At 35.7% G+C, this 11,972-nt stretch overlaps 1 protein-coding gene across 1 annotated transcript; it reads left to right on the forward strand.

Moving 5' to 3' along the window:
- The first annotated feature begins 4,147 nt into the window (after positions 1-4,147).
- Positions 4,148-9,938, forward strand: LOC148087071 (chymotrypsin-like elastase family member 3B). The gene is made up of 8 exons (XM_087783097.1): positions 4,148-4,187; positions 4,252-4,340; positions 5,209-5,306; positions 5,371-5,499; positions 5,554-5,690; positions 6,577-6,719; positions 6,788-6,940; positions 9,253-9,938. The coding sequence occupies exons 1-8, from the start codon at positions 4,148-4,150 to the stop codon at positions 9,268-9,270; spliced, it is 807 nt and encodes a 268-aa protein (XP_087639223.1). The 3' UTR covers positions 9,271-9,938.
- Positions 9,939-11,972: the final 2,034 nt, after the last annotated feature.

Consider the following 11,972-nt stretch of genomic DNA (forward strand, 5'->3'; position numbering starts at 1 on the left):
CATGAACATCCTTGGACTCTGCTGCCATTCACGTCAGGTTCTGCTTGAGGTTTCTGCCTTCTAAAGGTTTTTCCTCGCCACTGTCACGTTGATTCCCTGTCATTGTTGATTCCCTGGGACCTAGTTTTCATTTTTCCAATATAGTCTTACATAGACAGTAAAGTGTCTTGAGATATCTTTCTTACGATAAGACGCTTTAAATTGAATTGAAAATGAAATAATTCATGTAGGACAAGCGGTGCAGCAAAAAATAACAGATATTTATTCGAGTCGTTCCATGAGCTGTTTACAGTGTTGACTTATTAAAGTCTGTAAAAGCAAGAAGGACTAAATCAGCTCCTAAACTGGACATCCTCCTTCTTTAATAGGAATATCTTAACCAATTTTGAGCCACCACAACATCCTGTTTCGGCCATGGTCTTTAGATCACAAAAGTGTTTCGGCCTAAAACATTTTCTGTAGGTGAAAATTAATTCCATCCGTAGTCAACCATTTTAAACAGTTTACACACTACATTGTTCGTCCTCCTCCATCACTGTTGGGTATTTGGCTGCAACAGAAGCCGACCATTACAAACCCCCCTCGGATATCAGAACCACCACTTTTTAAAAACATTTGAGCTTCTCAGTCATTCCAGTACAACAGAGGATGAAAGTATACATGTCAACAGATAAACAATATGTTACGTACTTTTATAAACAAAACATATAAAGAGGTCTGTGGGCCTCTGGCCGTCCCTTTGTGATACATTTCAAATATACATGCTGCACTTTCAACATCTCCATCATTAATTCATCACGTTTTTCGTCTCTGCAAGTGAAAAGTGATATCAACAGACTCAAAGCCGCATGTGCTTTTTATTTATCCAGCCTATTTCGTGGCTGCGATTAATGATATTCTCCGCTTTGGTGACTGGAAACGTAATATTGGCCGCACGATGTCGAGCGGTAAAGTGTGATTTATGCTTCTAAGGTTCTAATTGGGAGCATTTCCTGTCTCTAGACTCTACCCGTACCACTGTTGACGTACTTGAAGAGCAGGGGAGATGTATTCTTGGGTTTAAACTGTGCTGGCAGCTCACAGATAATTCATCCTTGTCTACTGTTGTATAAAGAGCAGACCTGCTTCGGCGACTGACTCTGGTCCTCTCTGGAAATATTGAATTACATTGTTCAGCAGAACATTGTCATGACGGAAAATTTTTGGTGGAAAAGCGGTCGGTTGTTTAAAGGAAGTGATTGAGTTTTACACGAGCCACATTTTTTATCACTGCGGTCATAAACGTCCAGCATATTACGCTATTAAACTATATCTGCAGTCATTTGACGGTGAATTATGGGACACTCTTGGGACATATTTTTAAACTGACACACATAATTCAGATCAAATATCCTCCCGATTGCCACAAATGACTTTACAGACTGGCTAAACTAACACTATTAATCATTTTTGACACTAATAACTACTGTATCTGCAGATGTCGTTAATCTGATTTGATTGTATCCACTGGGATGAACTGTGAAGCCGTTTCAACGTGACATTTCTGCCAGAATAAACAGAAATTATTTTTCTATCAATGCCAAAATTTGACAATAAGTATCATCTGAACAGAGACAACATGTCTGTTTCTGACAACCGTCTAGTTCTCAAGCTCAAAACCACCAGTGACGGGAATGCGGCGCTCTTGTTGAGTTCATGGCTTAGCTCTTTTCACTTACACGGGTAAGGAAACTATCTACTGTATTTTTTGGACTGTAAAACACTTCGGATTATGAGGAACTTTTTATCAAAGGGCGACCTGGTAGTATTACTCCTGATTTTTACTGGCAATGGGGCCTCATATCTCACCAAACAATACAGGATTTTAAGTCCACTTAATAGTCACAAAAAAACGGTTCTCTAAAGCCACGTTATATATCGGCCGTCCTCTGCTGAGTTCTGAATTACTTAAGAAAAAATGCTTTGCTGGATTAAAAACTGTTACTAAAAATCATTTATGAACTAGTAACAGTGAAATGAAAGGAACTTTGAGAACTTGTTTGTGGCAGCAGGTCTTCGTTGCATTTTTTCAAAAGCATCACAATGACATCGAAACAAAAGCAATGTAGCTTCTCCAATTAAAAAAACAAACATATTCTCCTTGCACACGTAACAGTGAACTTTTAACACATGCTAAGTTAAGCTCTTTGTTAGCTCGGCTAAGCTAAAGTGGCTAATCTTCTGCAGAACAAATTCATGTGCATTAATACCTCATAATAACTAATATAAAACTAACATACTAACTAATATATTAGCCAACATGAATCAAAAATTATGGGTGAACCTCTCTCCATATACAGACCTTTGAAAGACAACATTTTAAAGAATGAGATGAGTCACATTTTTCATGGCAGCAGGTTCATGACAGACGTCACAGACTCTACGCCCCCTATAGGTGAAGTATAGTCTAAACTACAGTGTATTTACAACCTACTTCATCAACAAAGTAATTTAATCCAGGTTCATCAGTTTATCACCAAGTTACATTCACAACACACTGGGTATGTGTACAAAGAGTAGCTTGGACGGCAGCTCTTTCTGCACCACGGAGAGTGACCAATGTTTAAATGATTTGTGAATCGGGATTACATTGAAAGTGCAGATCGTAAGATTGTGAAGCTCTCGGTGAGGAGGGCGTTGACAAAATGAAGTCCAGATCCGACTGAAACCGGACCTCTTCTTAAATCCACAACATGTTATTAAAGCAGAGAAAGTTGTTGCAGTCTTTATTATTGACCAAAGTTCTCTGGTCTCGGAGAAAAATCCCGGAGACTCTCACTTTCTCAAATGTTGCAACCTCAGCAGTTTGATTCACCTTTTCACATCCCACACAATCTGTCTGAGAGTCTGTCCATGTGCTTTCCACTCCTCAACAAGTATATTGAACCTGTCAGTTGCGTTTCATACACTGTACAACAGTGGGCCCTTATGTGAATTATTTGTTAACCGGCCGTACAGAAATTGAACATATTTGTATATTTTTTCTTCTATTAATTATTACTGTCTGAAAGGTGTTTTATTTTGAAAAAATAAATTGTATTTTCCCTGAATTAACATTCGCATGTAACTCTTGAGACAATAAGACACTTGTTTCAGTAAAGTTTACTCAAAAAATAAACCTGTAAAATACTAAAAATAAGTGAAATACTAACTACTCTATTTGGACCATCCTGTTGCAGAAAAGTCACTCTAGAGCTCCTGCTGATTCAGCATAATGGTAAGATTTTCTATTGTCCTTTTTTCAGAATCATGCTTTTTTTTATTTTGGAATTTATATTATTTAGTGATCCCTGTACGGAAGTATCTCAGTATCATCAGAATATTGAATTTTTCAATTTAACATTTATATTTTTGATTGACATGTTGTTATTTTAGAGCATTTCATTCTTTTTTTAAATAAATATTTTCTAAATTCTAATGTATTTTAAAATAATCAACGTTTCTTTTCAAAGCATAGAGTTTGATATTCTGAAAGCTTTTCTAAAATAATCTTTCAAACTTTGATATTTTTCCATTTGTAGCTTTTTAACTTCCAAATAAAACTGTTGCTATATTAATCCAATCGAGTATTGAGCCACCAGTTGCAAATAGCTGAAAACTTAACGTTGCTTTGGAATCCGGCTGAAAGTGATCAAAGTTTCACCTGCATGCACCAAACCCTGATATGATTTCAACAATCAAAGTGTTCACGTTGTGTTTTCGCTTGGTTAAATTGTCGTGACTAATACACATCCAGCATTAAACAGCTTTGAACTCAGGTTTGTGTTTTAGAGACGATGAAGTTTGGCGTTTCGTAACCTGAGGCCGATTTGGGTTTTATTGACAACATGCAGCAGAACTTGCTCTGATGTTCGGAATGATCCACATGTACGCACACACGTGTGTCGACCAGTGAGTTAGCAGGGGCTAAATTTATCACACATGTGATAAATTTGTTTTTTTCCCAGGTCGGAGCCGTGCCGCCAGCTGAGGATGCATCTGTGGATCAGGAAGTTCTTCCCAGCTCCAATCGTGTATTCTGATAATAGAGTTCCTTGGGTTCAGCTGAATGACGGACATATAAAAAAGACCACATGTGAGTTTTCAAAAATTGTGTTTAACTGCAAACATGCTGAGACTTGCCCTGGTGCTGCTGCAGGTGGTGTACGGTGTGTAGCAGCTGCTCATGGTTCAAGATCAGGAACCTCGACTCACAATGATCCGTTCTTTCAGCTGCCGGCTGTGGTGCTCCGGCCGTGAAACCCGACGTCAACCGAGTCGTGAACGGAGAAGATGCTCGTCCACATAGCTGGCCCTGGCAGGTGAACTCCTGTTGTACTCACTTTGTTAACAGAATACTTTTGAATTCCTGCTAATGGAGGGTCGTGATCCTCAGACACTAAAAATGTATTTCCACCATGATCCAATGCATGCTGGGACACCCCAAGTTATGTTATCCAAGTAGTTTTATACCCTCTTTAGCATTTGAAAAAAAGAAAATTTAATGGGACAGCAGGAGCATTCCAGAACTTGCTTGCACAAGCGAACATAAGACGCTAGGACTCAGAGTTTTCAAACAATAAATACACAAAACTTTTAACAAAATCATACAAAATTAATTATTATCAATATTTCGTCAATGAAAAGCCATTAAATGGATCAATGAACCTTTTCATCCTGCACTTAGGCCTTTGTGTGGCAAACTGTCTTAATAGTTACAATGGAAACAAGACATAATCATCTGTAAAAAGTATCATTTGGAAAATAATACTTTTTGTATTTTGCAAATTCAGTATAAAAAATTAGTAGATTAAAGATTTTAAAGGAGAGAGTGACATCTAGTTATCAGCTGGTTCATGAAACCTCTTCAACCTAACCACTCACTTCTTAGTAACTATGAATATATATTCAATTGATATAATGATCATTTTACAAACATTTTATCCAACAACCATGTTTGTTTTCATTTTGTGACTCAAATTAATTTATCATTTGGCGTATTTAAAAAAAAAAGTCCTTAAGTAACATCATCAGACCTCTGTTGTATATAATAAAAAAAAATGTAAACAATTTTATACTGTAGCTTAATAATTTTACATAATTCAATATACATATGATTTGAAATAGAGATGGATTCATTGATGCACAGAAGGAGATCATCAAGAGACAGGATCTTCTTGTTCTCGTCAGATCTCCCTGCAGGTGAAACACGGCAGTCGCTACCACCACACGTGTGGAGGAACTCTTGTTGGACCTCGCTGGGTGCTGACAGCAGGACACTGCATCTGGTGACAGGAACACCTTTTCATTACTGGAGACCAAGAACGTGGAAATAAGAAGTTTGTTCGACAGGCCTGGAGATGTGTACCGTGTACTGCTGGGGGAGCACGACATGAGCCAGCAAGAAGGAACGGAACAAACCCGAGATATTCTTCGTATCATCGTCCACCCGGACTGGGACATAGATCGCGTTTCTGACGGGTAGTTATTCTCAGTGTCAATCATTGGCATCCATCTGAATAATTGTTGTTTCAGAAACGACCTGGCCCTGCTGAAGCTGGACAAAAGTCCCATCTTGAGTGACAGCATCAGTGTGGCGTGTCTTCCAGAGCCGGGATCCATTCTCCCACATGGATCTCCGTGTTTCATCTCAGGCTGGGGAAACCTTTACAGTGAGTCAGCGAATGTTAGCTCGGAATGATAACTTTCTAAACATGTTTTCGCTCTTCAAGATGAAGTTACAGAGACAAAGACATGACGTGGAAAAAAAACATCCTAAAAACTCAATCTTTCAATACATACTGAATTAATTAATTTACTCCTAAACAACAACATGATATGTAATGTGTTATGTTTCTTATAGTCCAACAAATCTGGACAAATCAAGAAATACTGATGTGGTAATAATAATAATAATAATAATAATAATAACAACAATCGTAATTTATATTTACAGAGCGCTTTTCCAGACCAGTAAATATCATTGTTACTTTGTAAGTTGTAGTTGTTATTGTTGTTGTAAGTTATTGGTTTTTTCTAGTACCAAATTGCTAGTCTTGACCACGACCTACTTTAAATCCTTTAATTTGTATAAAATGCTATCTCCTCATCAACAATGTGGTCTGTAATGATTCTGTATAAATATTTGCATTTTTAATAAAATACAATAAAACATCTTTGAAATAATAAGGTAGTACATGTTTCAGAACTGTTGTCAATAAGTTGAAGAATGTAAATAATTATATCTTAAAAAAAATTGTAATAATTTGGATGATTATTCCACAAAGAGACATTATTCGCAAAAAATATATTTAATAAAAACGGAAGTCTGGAGGGCGCAAGTCTGGTACTGCAGCTGCAACACTTTAAGATTTCTAATATAACCACCTAAAATGACTATGCTGTGCCAGAATCTTCCTGGTTCTATTGATTAAGCATTCCAGGCTAGTTACCAAATAGTCAAAGTTAAATTAAAGAATCACTGACTCCTTTTATTTTTACCATGTCATGTCTGTGACTCCATAAGAAGTGGTGTTCATTGATGATGTGTAACTTTAGCTAACGGGCCGATGCCGGACCGTCTGCAGCAGGCCCTGCTGCCGGTGGTTGAACACAGCGTCTGCAGCCGCAGCGACTGGTGGGGCATCAACGTCAAACCCAGTATGGTCTGTGCCGGAGGAGACGTGAAGGCCGGCTGTAACGTAGGTCAAGTCTTGGTACTCTAGCAGTACCTGGAACCGATCATCTGACACTTTGGCCGTTTCTCCAGGGTGACTCCGGGGGTCCCCTCAACTGTCAGGGCCTGGACGGGAAGTGGTACGTTCACGGGGTCACTAGTTTTGTGTCCAACCGTTCCTGCAATGAAGTGAAGAAACCGACCGTGTTCACGCGCACGTCTGCCTTCACCGACTGGCTCAGTGATGTAAGTTCTTTACAAGTTTTGGAAGTTCATTTCAATATGTTTACATTTTCATCTTAGATTCATTTTCCCTTACCCACTGTTCATGTTGCTATTCACGTAGCATCATCTTTTTAATCATAATAATAATATTGTTGGTGGTGGGACAGTTGTTGTTTGGTGTTGTTAGTTGTTATTGATTGTTGTTAGTGGCTGTTGATTGTTGTTGATTGTTGTTTTAGTTGTTTTTAATTGGTGTTGTTGTTAGTTGTTGTTGATTGTTGTTTTTAGTTGGTTTTGCTTGTTGTTTTTAGTTGTTGTTGTTGATTGTTGTTTTTAGTTGCTGTTAATTGGTGTTGTTGTTAGTTGTTGTTGATTAGAGTTGTTAGTTGTTGTTTATTGTTGTTGTTAGTTGTTGTTTTTCTTTTTAGTTGTTGTTGATTGTTGTTTTTAGTTGTTGTTAATTGGAGTTGTTAGTTGTTGTTGATTGTTGTTTTTAGTTGTTGTTGATTAGAGTTGTTAATTGTTGTTGATTGTTGTTTTTAGTTGTTGTTAATTGGAGTTGTTAGTTGTTGTTGATTGTTGTTTTTAGTTGTTGTTAATTGGAGTTGTTAGTTGTTGTTGATTGTTGTTTTTAGTTGTTGTTAATTGGAGTTGTTGTTCATTGTTGTTTTTAGTTGTTGTTGATTAGAGTTCTGAATTGTTGTTGATTGTTGTTTTTAGTTGTTGTTAATTGGAGTTGTTAGTTGTTGTTGATTGTTGTTTTTAGTTGTTGTTAATTGGAGTTGTTGGTTGGTGTCTATTGTTGTTGTTAAATGGTGTTGATTGTTGTTGTTGGCTGTTGTTAGCTTTTGTTGATTGTTGTTTTTAGTTGTTGTTAATTAGAGTTGTAAGTTGTTGTTGATTGTTGTTTTTTTTGTTGATTGTTGTTTTTTGTTGTTGGCTGTTGTTGATTGTTGTTTTAAGTTGTTGTTGTTGTGAGGGTTAATAGTTGTTGCTGATTGTTGTTTTTAGTTGTTGTTAATTGGAGTTGTTAGTTTTTGTTGATTGTTGTTTTTAGTTGTTGTTAATTGGAGTTGTTATTTGTTGTTGATTGTTGTTTTCAGTTGTTTTAGTTGTTGTTGATTAGAGTTGTTAGTTGTTGTTGATTGTTGTTTTTAGTTGTTGTTAATTGGAGTTGTTGGTTGTTGTATATTGTTGTTGTTAATTGGTGTTGTTGTTGTTGGCTGTTGTTAATTTGAGTTGTTAGCTTTTGTTGATCGTTGTTGTTAGTTGTTGTTGATTGTTGTCTTTAGTTGTTGTTATTATTGTTGTTTTATTGTTATTTGAGGTTATAATTGTTGTCAGTTGTTGGTGCAAGTTATATGTTACATGATGTTAATTTATATAAATACATACAGTATAGATATCATCCAAACATTTATACTAGGTTTAGATCGATAGTTGTTGTTAGTTGTTGTTGCTTGTTGTTTTTAGTTGTTGTTGTGGATTGTTGTTGTTAGTTGTTGTTAATTGTTTTTTTTAGTTGCTGTTAATTGGTGTTGTTGATTAGAGTTGTTAGTTGTTGTTTATTGTTGTTGTTCTTTTTAGTTGTTGTTGATTTTTGTTTTAGTTGTTGTTGATTTTTGTTTTACTTGTTGTGATTGTTGTTTTTAGTTGTTGTTGATTGGAGTTGTTAGTTGTTGTTGATTGTTGTTTTTAGTTGTTGTTGATTAGAGTTGTTAGTTGTTGTTGATTGTTGTTTTTAGTTGTTGTTAATTGGAGTTGTTAGTTGTTGTTGATTGTTGTTTTTAGTTGTTGTTGATTAGAGTTGTTAGCTGTTGTTTATTGTAGTTTTTCGTTGTTGTTGTTGTGAGGGTTGATAGTTGTTGTTGATTGTTGTTTTCAGTTGTTTTTAGTTGTTGTTGATTAGAGTTGTTAGTTGTTGTTGATTGTTGTTTTTAGTTGTTGTTAATTGGAGTTGTTGGTTGTTGTATATTGTTGTTGTTAATTGGTGTTGATTGTTGTTGTTGTTGGCTGTTGTTAATTTGAGTTGTTAGCTTTTGTTGATTGTTGTCTTTAGTTGTTGTTAATTGAAGTTGTTAGTTGTTTTTATTTGGTTTTGTTAGTTGTTGTTATTATTGTTGTTTTATTGTTATTTGAGGTTATAATTGTTGTCAGTTGTTGGTGCAAGTTATATGTTGCATGATGTTAATTTATATAAATACATACATTATAGATATAATCCAAACATTTATACTAGGTTTAGATCATAAACGTTGTACTTAATAGTTACACAAATCATAATTCTACTTTATTTTATCTTTTTTTTATATCTTTTTATTCTGTTTATTTAGGTGATGCTTCACTACTAAGCATTTCTCTTCCACGACCAGATGAAGCTGTCAAATGTTTGTCTGGAAATGTTCATTGAATGTTTGTTAAAAAGCAATTTTATGGTAAATGACGGGATAATACATTTAAAAAAGCTTTACTCTTCATCATCAATCATGAAAGTGTATAGAAACATATTTCCACTGTGATTACACAAATGAAGAATTGATTGAACTGATGGGGAGGAAACGCGAGCATGTACTGTATCAGTCTTGGTCAAGGTCAGCCAGGGGTCGGACATATTGAACTGTTACAGACCATTTCCATGTGGGAGTGGAGCTGAAGGCGGTTTGAGCGGCGACGGCGATCGTTCACTGTGATGCACGACCTCAGCGCTGCTGCTGATAACAGCCTGAATTTACTGACTGACACGTCATTGTTCTTCCAAACTTCACTGTGCTAACAGGCAGAGTTGTGATGGAAAAGTAAAGTTCTACTCTTTATATTGACAATTATACAAATAATAAAAAAAACTCCAGTATCATAATGTAAATCATTAGCAGAGAGATTATAAAAGAGAGAGCGGCATCTAGCCATTAAACCCTATCATCTGTTTCATGAAGCCTCATCTACACATCACTAGTGTTTGACACAATAAACGCGCCTCATAAAATGTCTATCATCATCAAAATAAATGAATAAACCATCATCATGGGTGTGTCATCTCTGAGTCTGATTTGATTGTTCTTTGTTGTTTAGAAAGTTCCGTAGAGAACTTGAGAAGTCTTTTGTGTCAAAGGTGAAAGATGATGGAAGTGCAGTCCAGCTCGAGGCGACTCTGAGTCCTCCGTGTATTTGGATCTTCTTCGCCTGGTGTCATTATTTTCTTCTGGATATGTCAGATGTTGATTGATGACTCCACAAATGTAATTTGTTGGTCTGTGTGAGAGAATTTAAGCAGTTCTCAAGCTTCATGTGTTTTTCAATGGACTGGCATTCGTTCTTAGGGTACCCCGACTCTCCCCGATATAGTTGCCCACAGAACAATATTTTATCTTCAGCTAAACATTTTATTTTAATGTTTGTGAAAAACAGACACACTTTTGAGTTGTTGTTTTTCTGCCATATTTAAAACTCTTTTGTTACTTGACACCCCCCACTCTGACCATCCTATAACAAAAATGAGACATGACCAATACTTTAGTGTGGACAAGGTTGAAGCTTCTTAATCTTCCAGCAAAGACTCTTCTTCGTCTTTGATTACTTTTTTCTAGCTCTGACAAAAAAATAATATAATAAATAACAAAGCAGATGAAATGCCAAAAAGCAACATAAACTAAAAATTCAGTTAATCCAAGTATGATGACGTCAAAAGTCAACATAATGTTTTTATTTTAGATTTTATTTTTACTTGAGTTGCGTCTCTTCCGAGTCTCTCACTAATCCCTCATTTGTTCTCTATCTTTAGATAACGAAACCAAAAATATTCCAGATTACAGATAAAAGGGCAAAAATATTTAAGATAGAAAACTTGGTTAATGTCGGTGCGGAAATATATGGTGCATACGTTTATTTATTTATTTTCAAAAACAGAAACTTGTGATTGAATAGCAACAGTAAAAGTTTCACCATGTAAACAATTGTTTTTGTTTTATTCAAATTCATTATTTCAATAAAAATACACAAGATACAATAATAATATAAAAGGCAATTTCTTGGGTAATTAATTCTAAACTCGACAAACATCTTCACTCGGTGCTTAGACAGTAGTTCAGTTGTAACCTGACTGCTTCACTTGAGCGCCACACAGTGGACGGAAACGGAAGTATGGTTTTGTCTTTTTCCTTTTTGTTTTTTCTTATTAGATATTTGCTGGGAAATAATACACTAAAAACTTGAAAATTCTGAGGCTTCACGATCAGAAATGTGTCTCATGTTTAATCTAATTGTATATTATTGACATCATACTTAAAGCTACGGAAGAAACCGTCATCACTGCTAAAATATATTTTTTTTAAATTACTATAAATTACTATATTTAAAAGACATTTTAGTGTTTTCATGTATTTGTTGTTGTACATTCCCTTGAACAATCTACGAACACAAATGTTAAATATGATGCTTTTAAGTAATAATTATATAATTTGAAAAAATATTTTCACAGTGGTAAAATAATGTATCTTTTCACGAGATGATCCAAAGTGTGTTTGAGTAATATAAACACCTTTGTTAGACTGTAAACCTTGAGTGTGTAAATAAAGTTAAAGTGTCTTTTTAAAGCAGCAGCATCAGCTGACTGACCTCACGCTCCTGCGGTTCAGTTTTCACGCTCAGCCCACCTGTTTGACCCCTGGTGGACTGTGCCAGCATGGCAGAAATGTAGCGTCAACTCGGTGCTCCCGTAGAAAATCATTGACCCTGGACAAGATCCTCTATATTTAAGTAGATAAATATATACAAATGTGTATATATATAAGATTATAGGTGCAGTAATCAGACAGTTTGAAGAGAATGTGGCTGGAAAGATAAGGTTTAAAGGTAAAGTTTAAAAGGTAAATCTCATCTTAATATCTTAAGTGAATCTTCACAGTCACATGGAGATAAAAGCGCCGCACCAGGCCTGACAGCTTAGTGAATCAGTAACTGTCTGAATCTGAGTTGCACTGAGACTCCTTAAAGGTCGAGACATGCATTTATTAAAATGTTTCTCTATTGAAGAGAAATCTTCTGGCTGTGAGTCAAG

The sequence above is a fragment of the Callionymus lyra genome, chromosome 2 (assembly GCF_982586985.1).
Source record: "Callionymus lyra chromosome 2, fCalLyr1.hap1.1, whole genome shotgun sequence".
In the NCBI taxonomy this organism is placed as follows: Eukaryota; Metazoa; Chordata; class Actinopteri; order Syngnathiformes; family Callionymidae; genus Callionymus; species Callionymus lyra.

Bases quoted from the DNA above. Each gene is read 5' to 3' on its own strand.
- LOC148087071 (XM_087783097.1), top strand. From the start codon at position 4,148: ATGCTGAGACTTGCCCTGGTGCTGCTGCAGGTGGTGTACG. The intron at 4,341-5,208 runs GTGAACTCCTGT...TGTTCTCGTCAG, and splicing joins CACATAGCTGGCCCTGGCAG to ATCTCCCTGCAGGTGAAACA. The intron at 5,500-5,553 runs GTAGTTATTCTC...TTGTTGTTTCAG, and splicing joins ATAGATCGCGTTTCTGACGG to AAACGACCTGGCCCTGCTGA.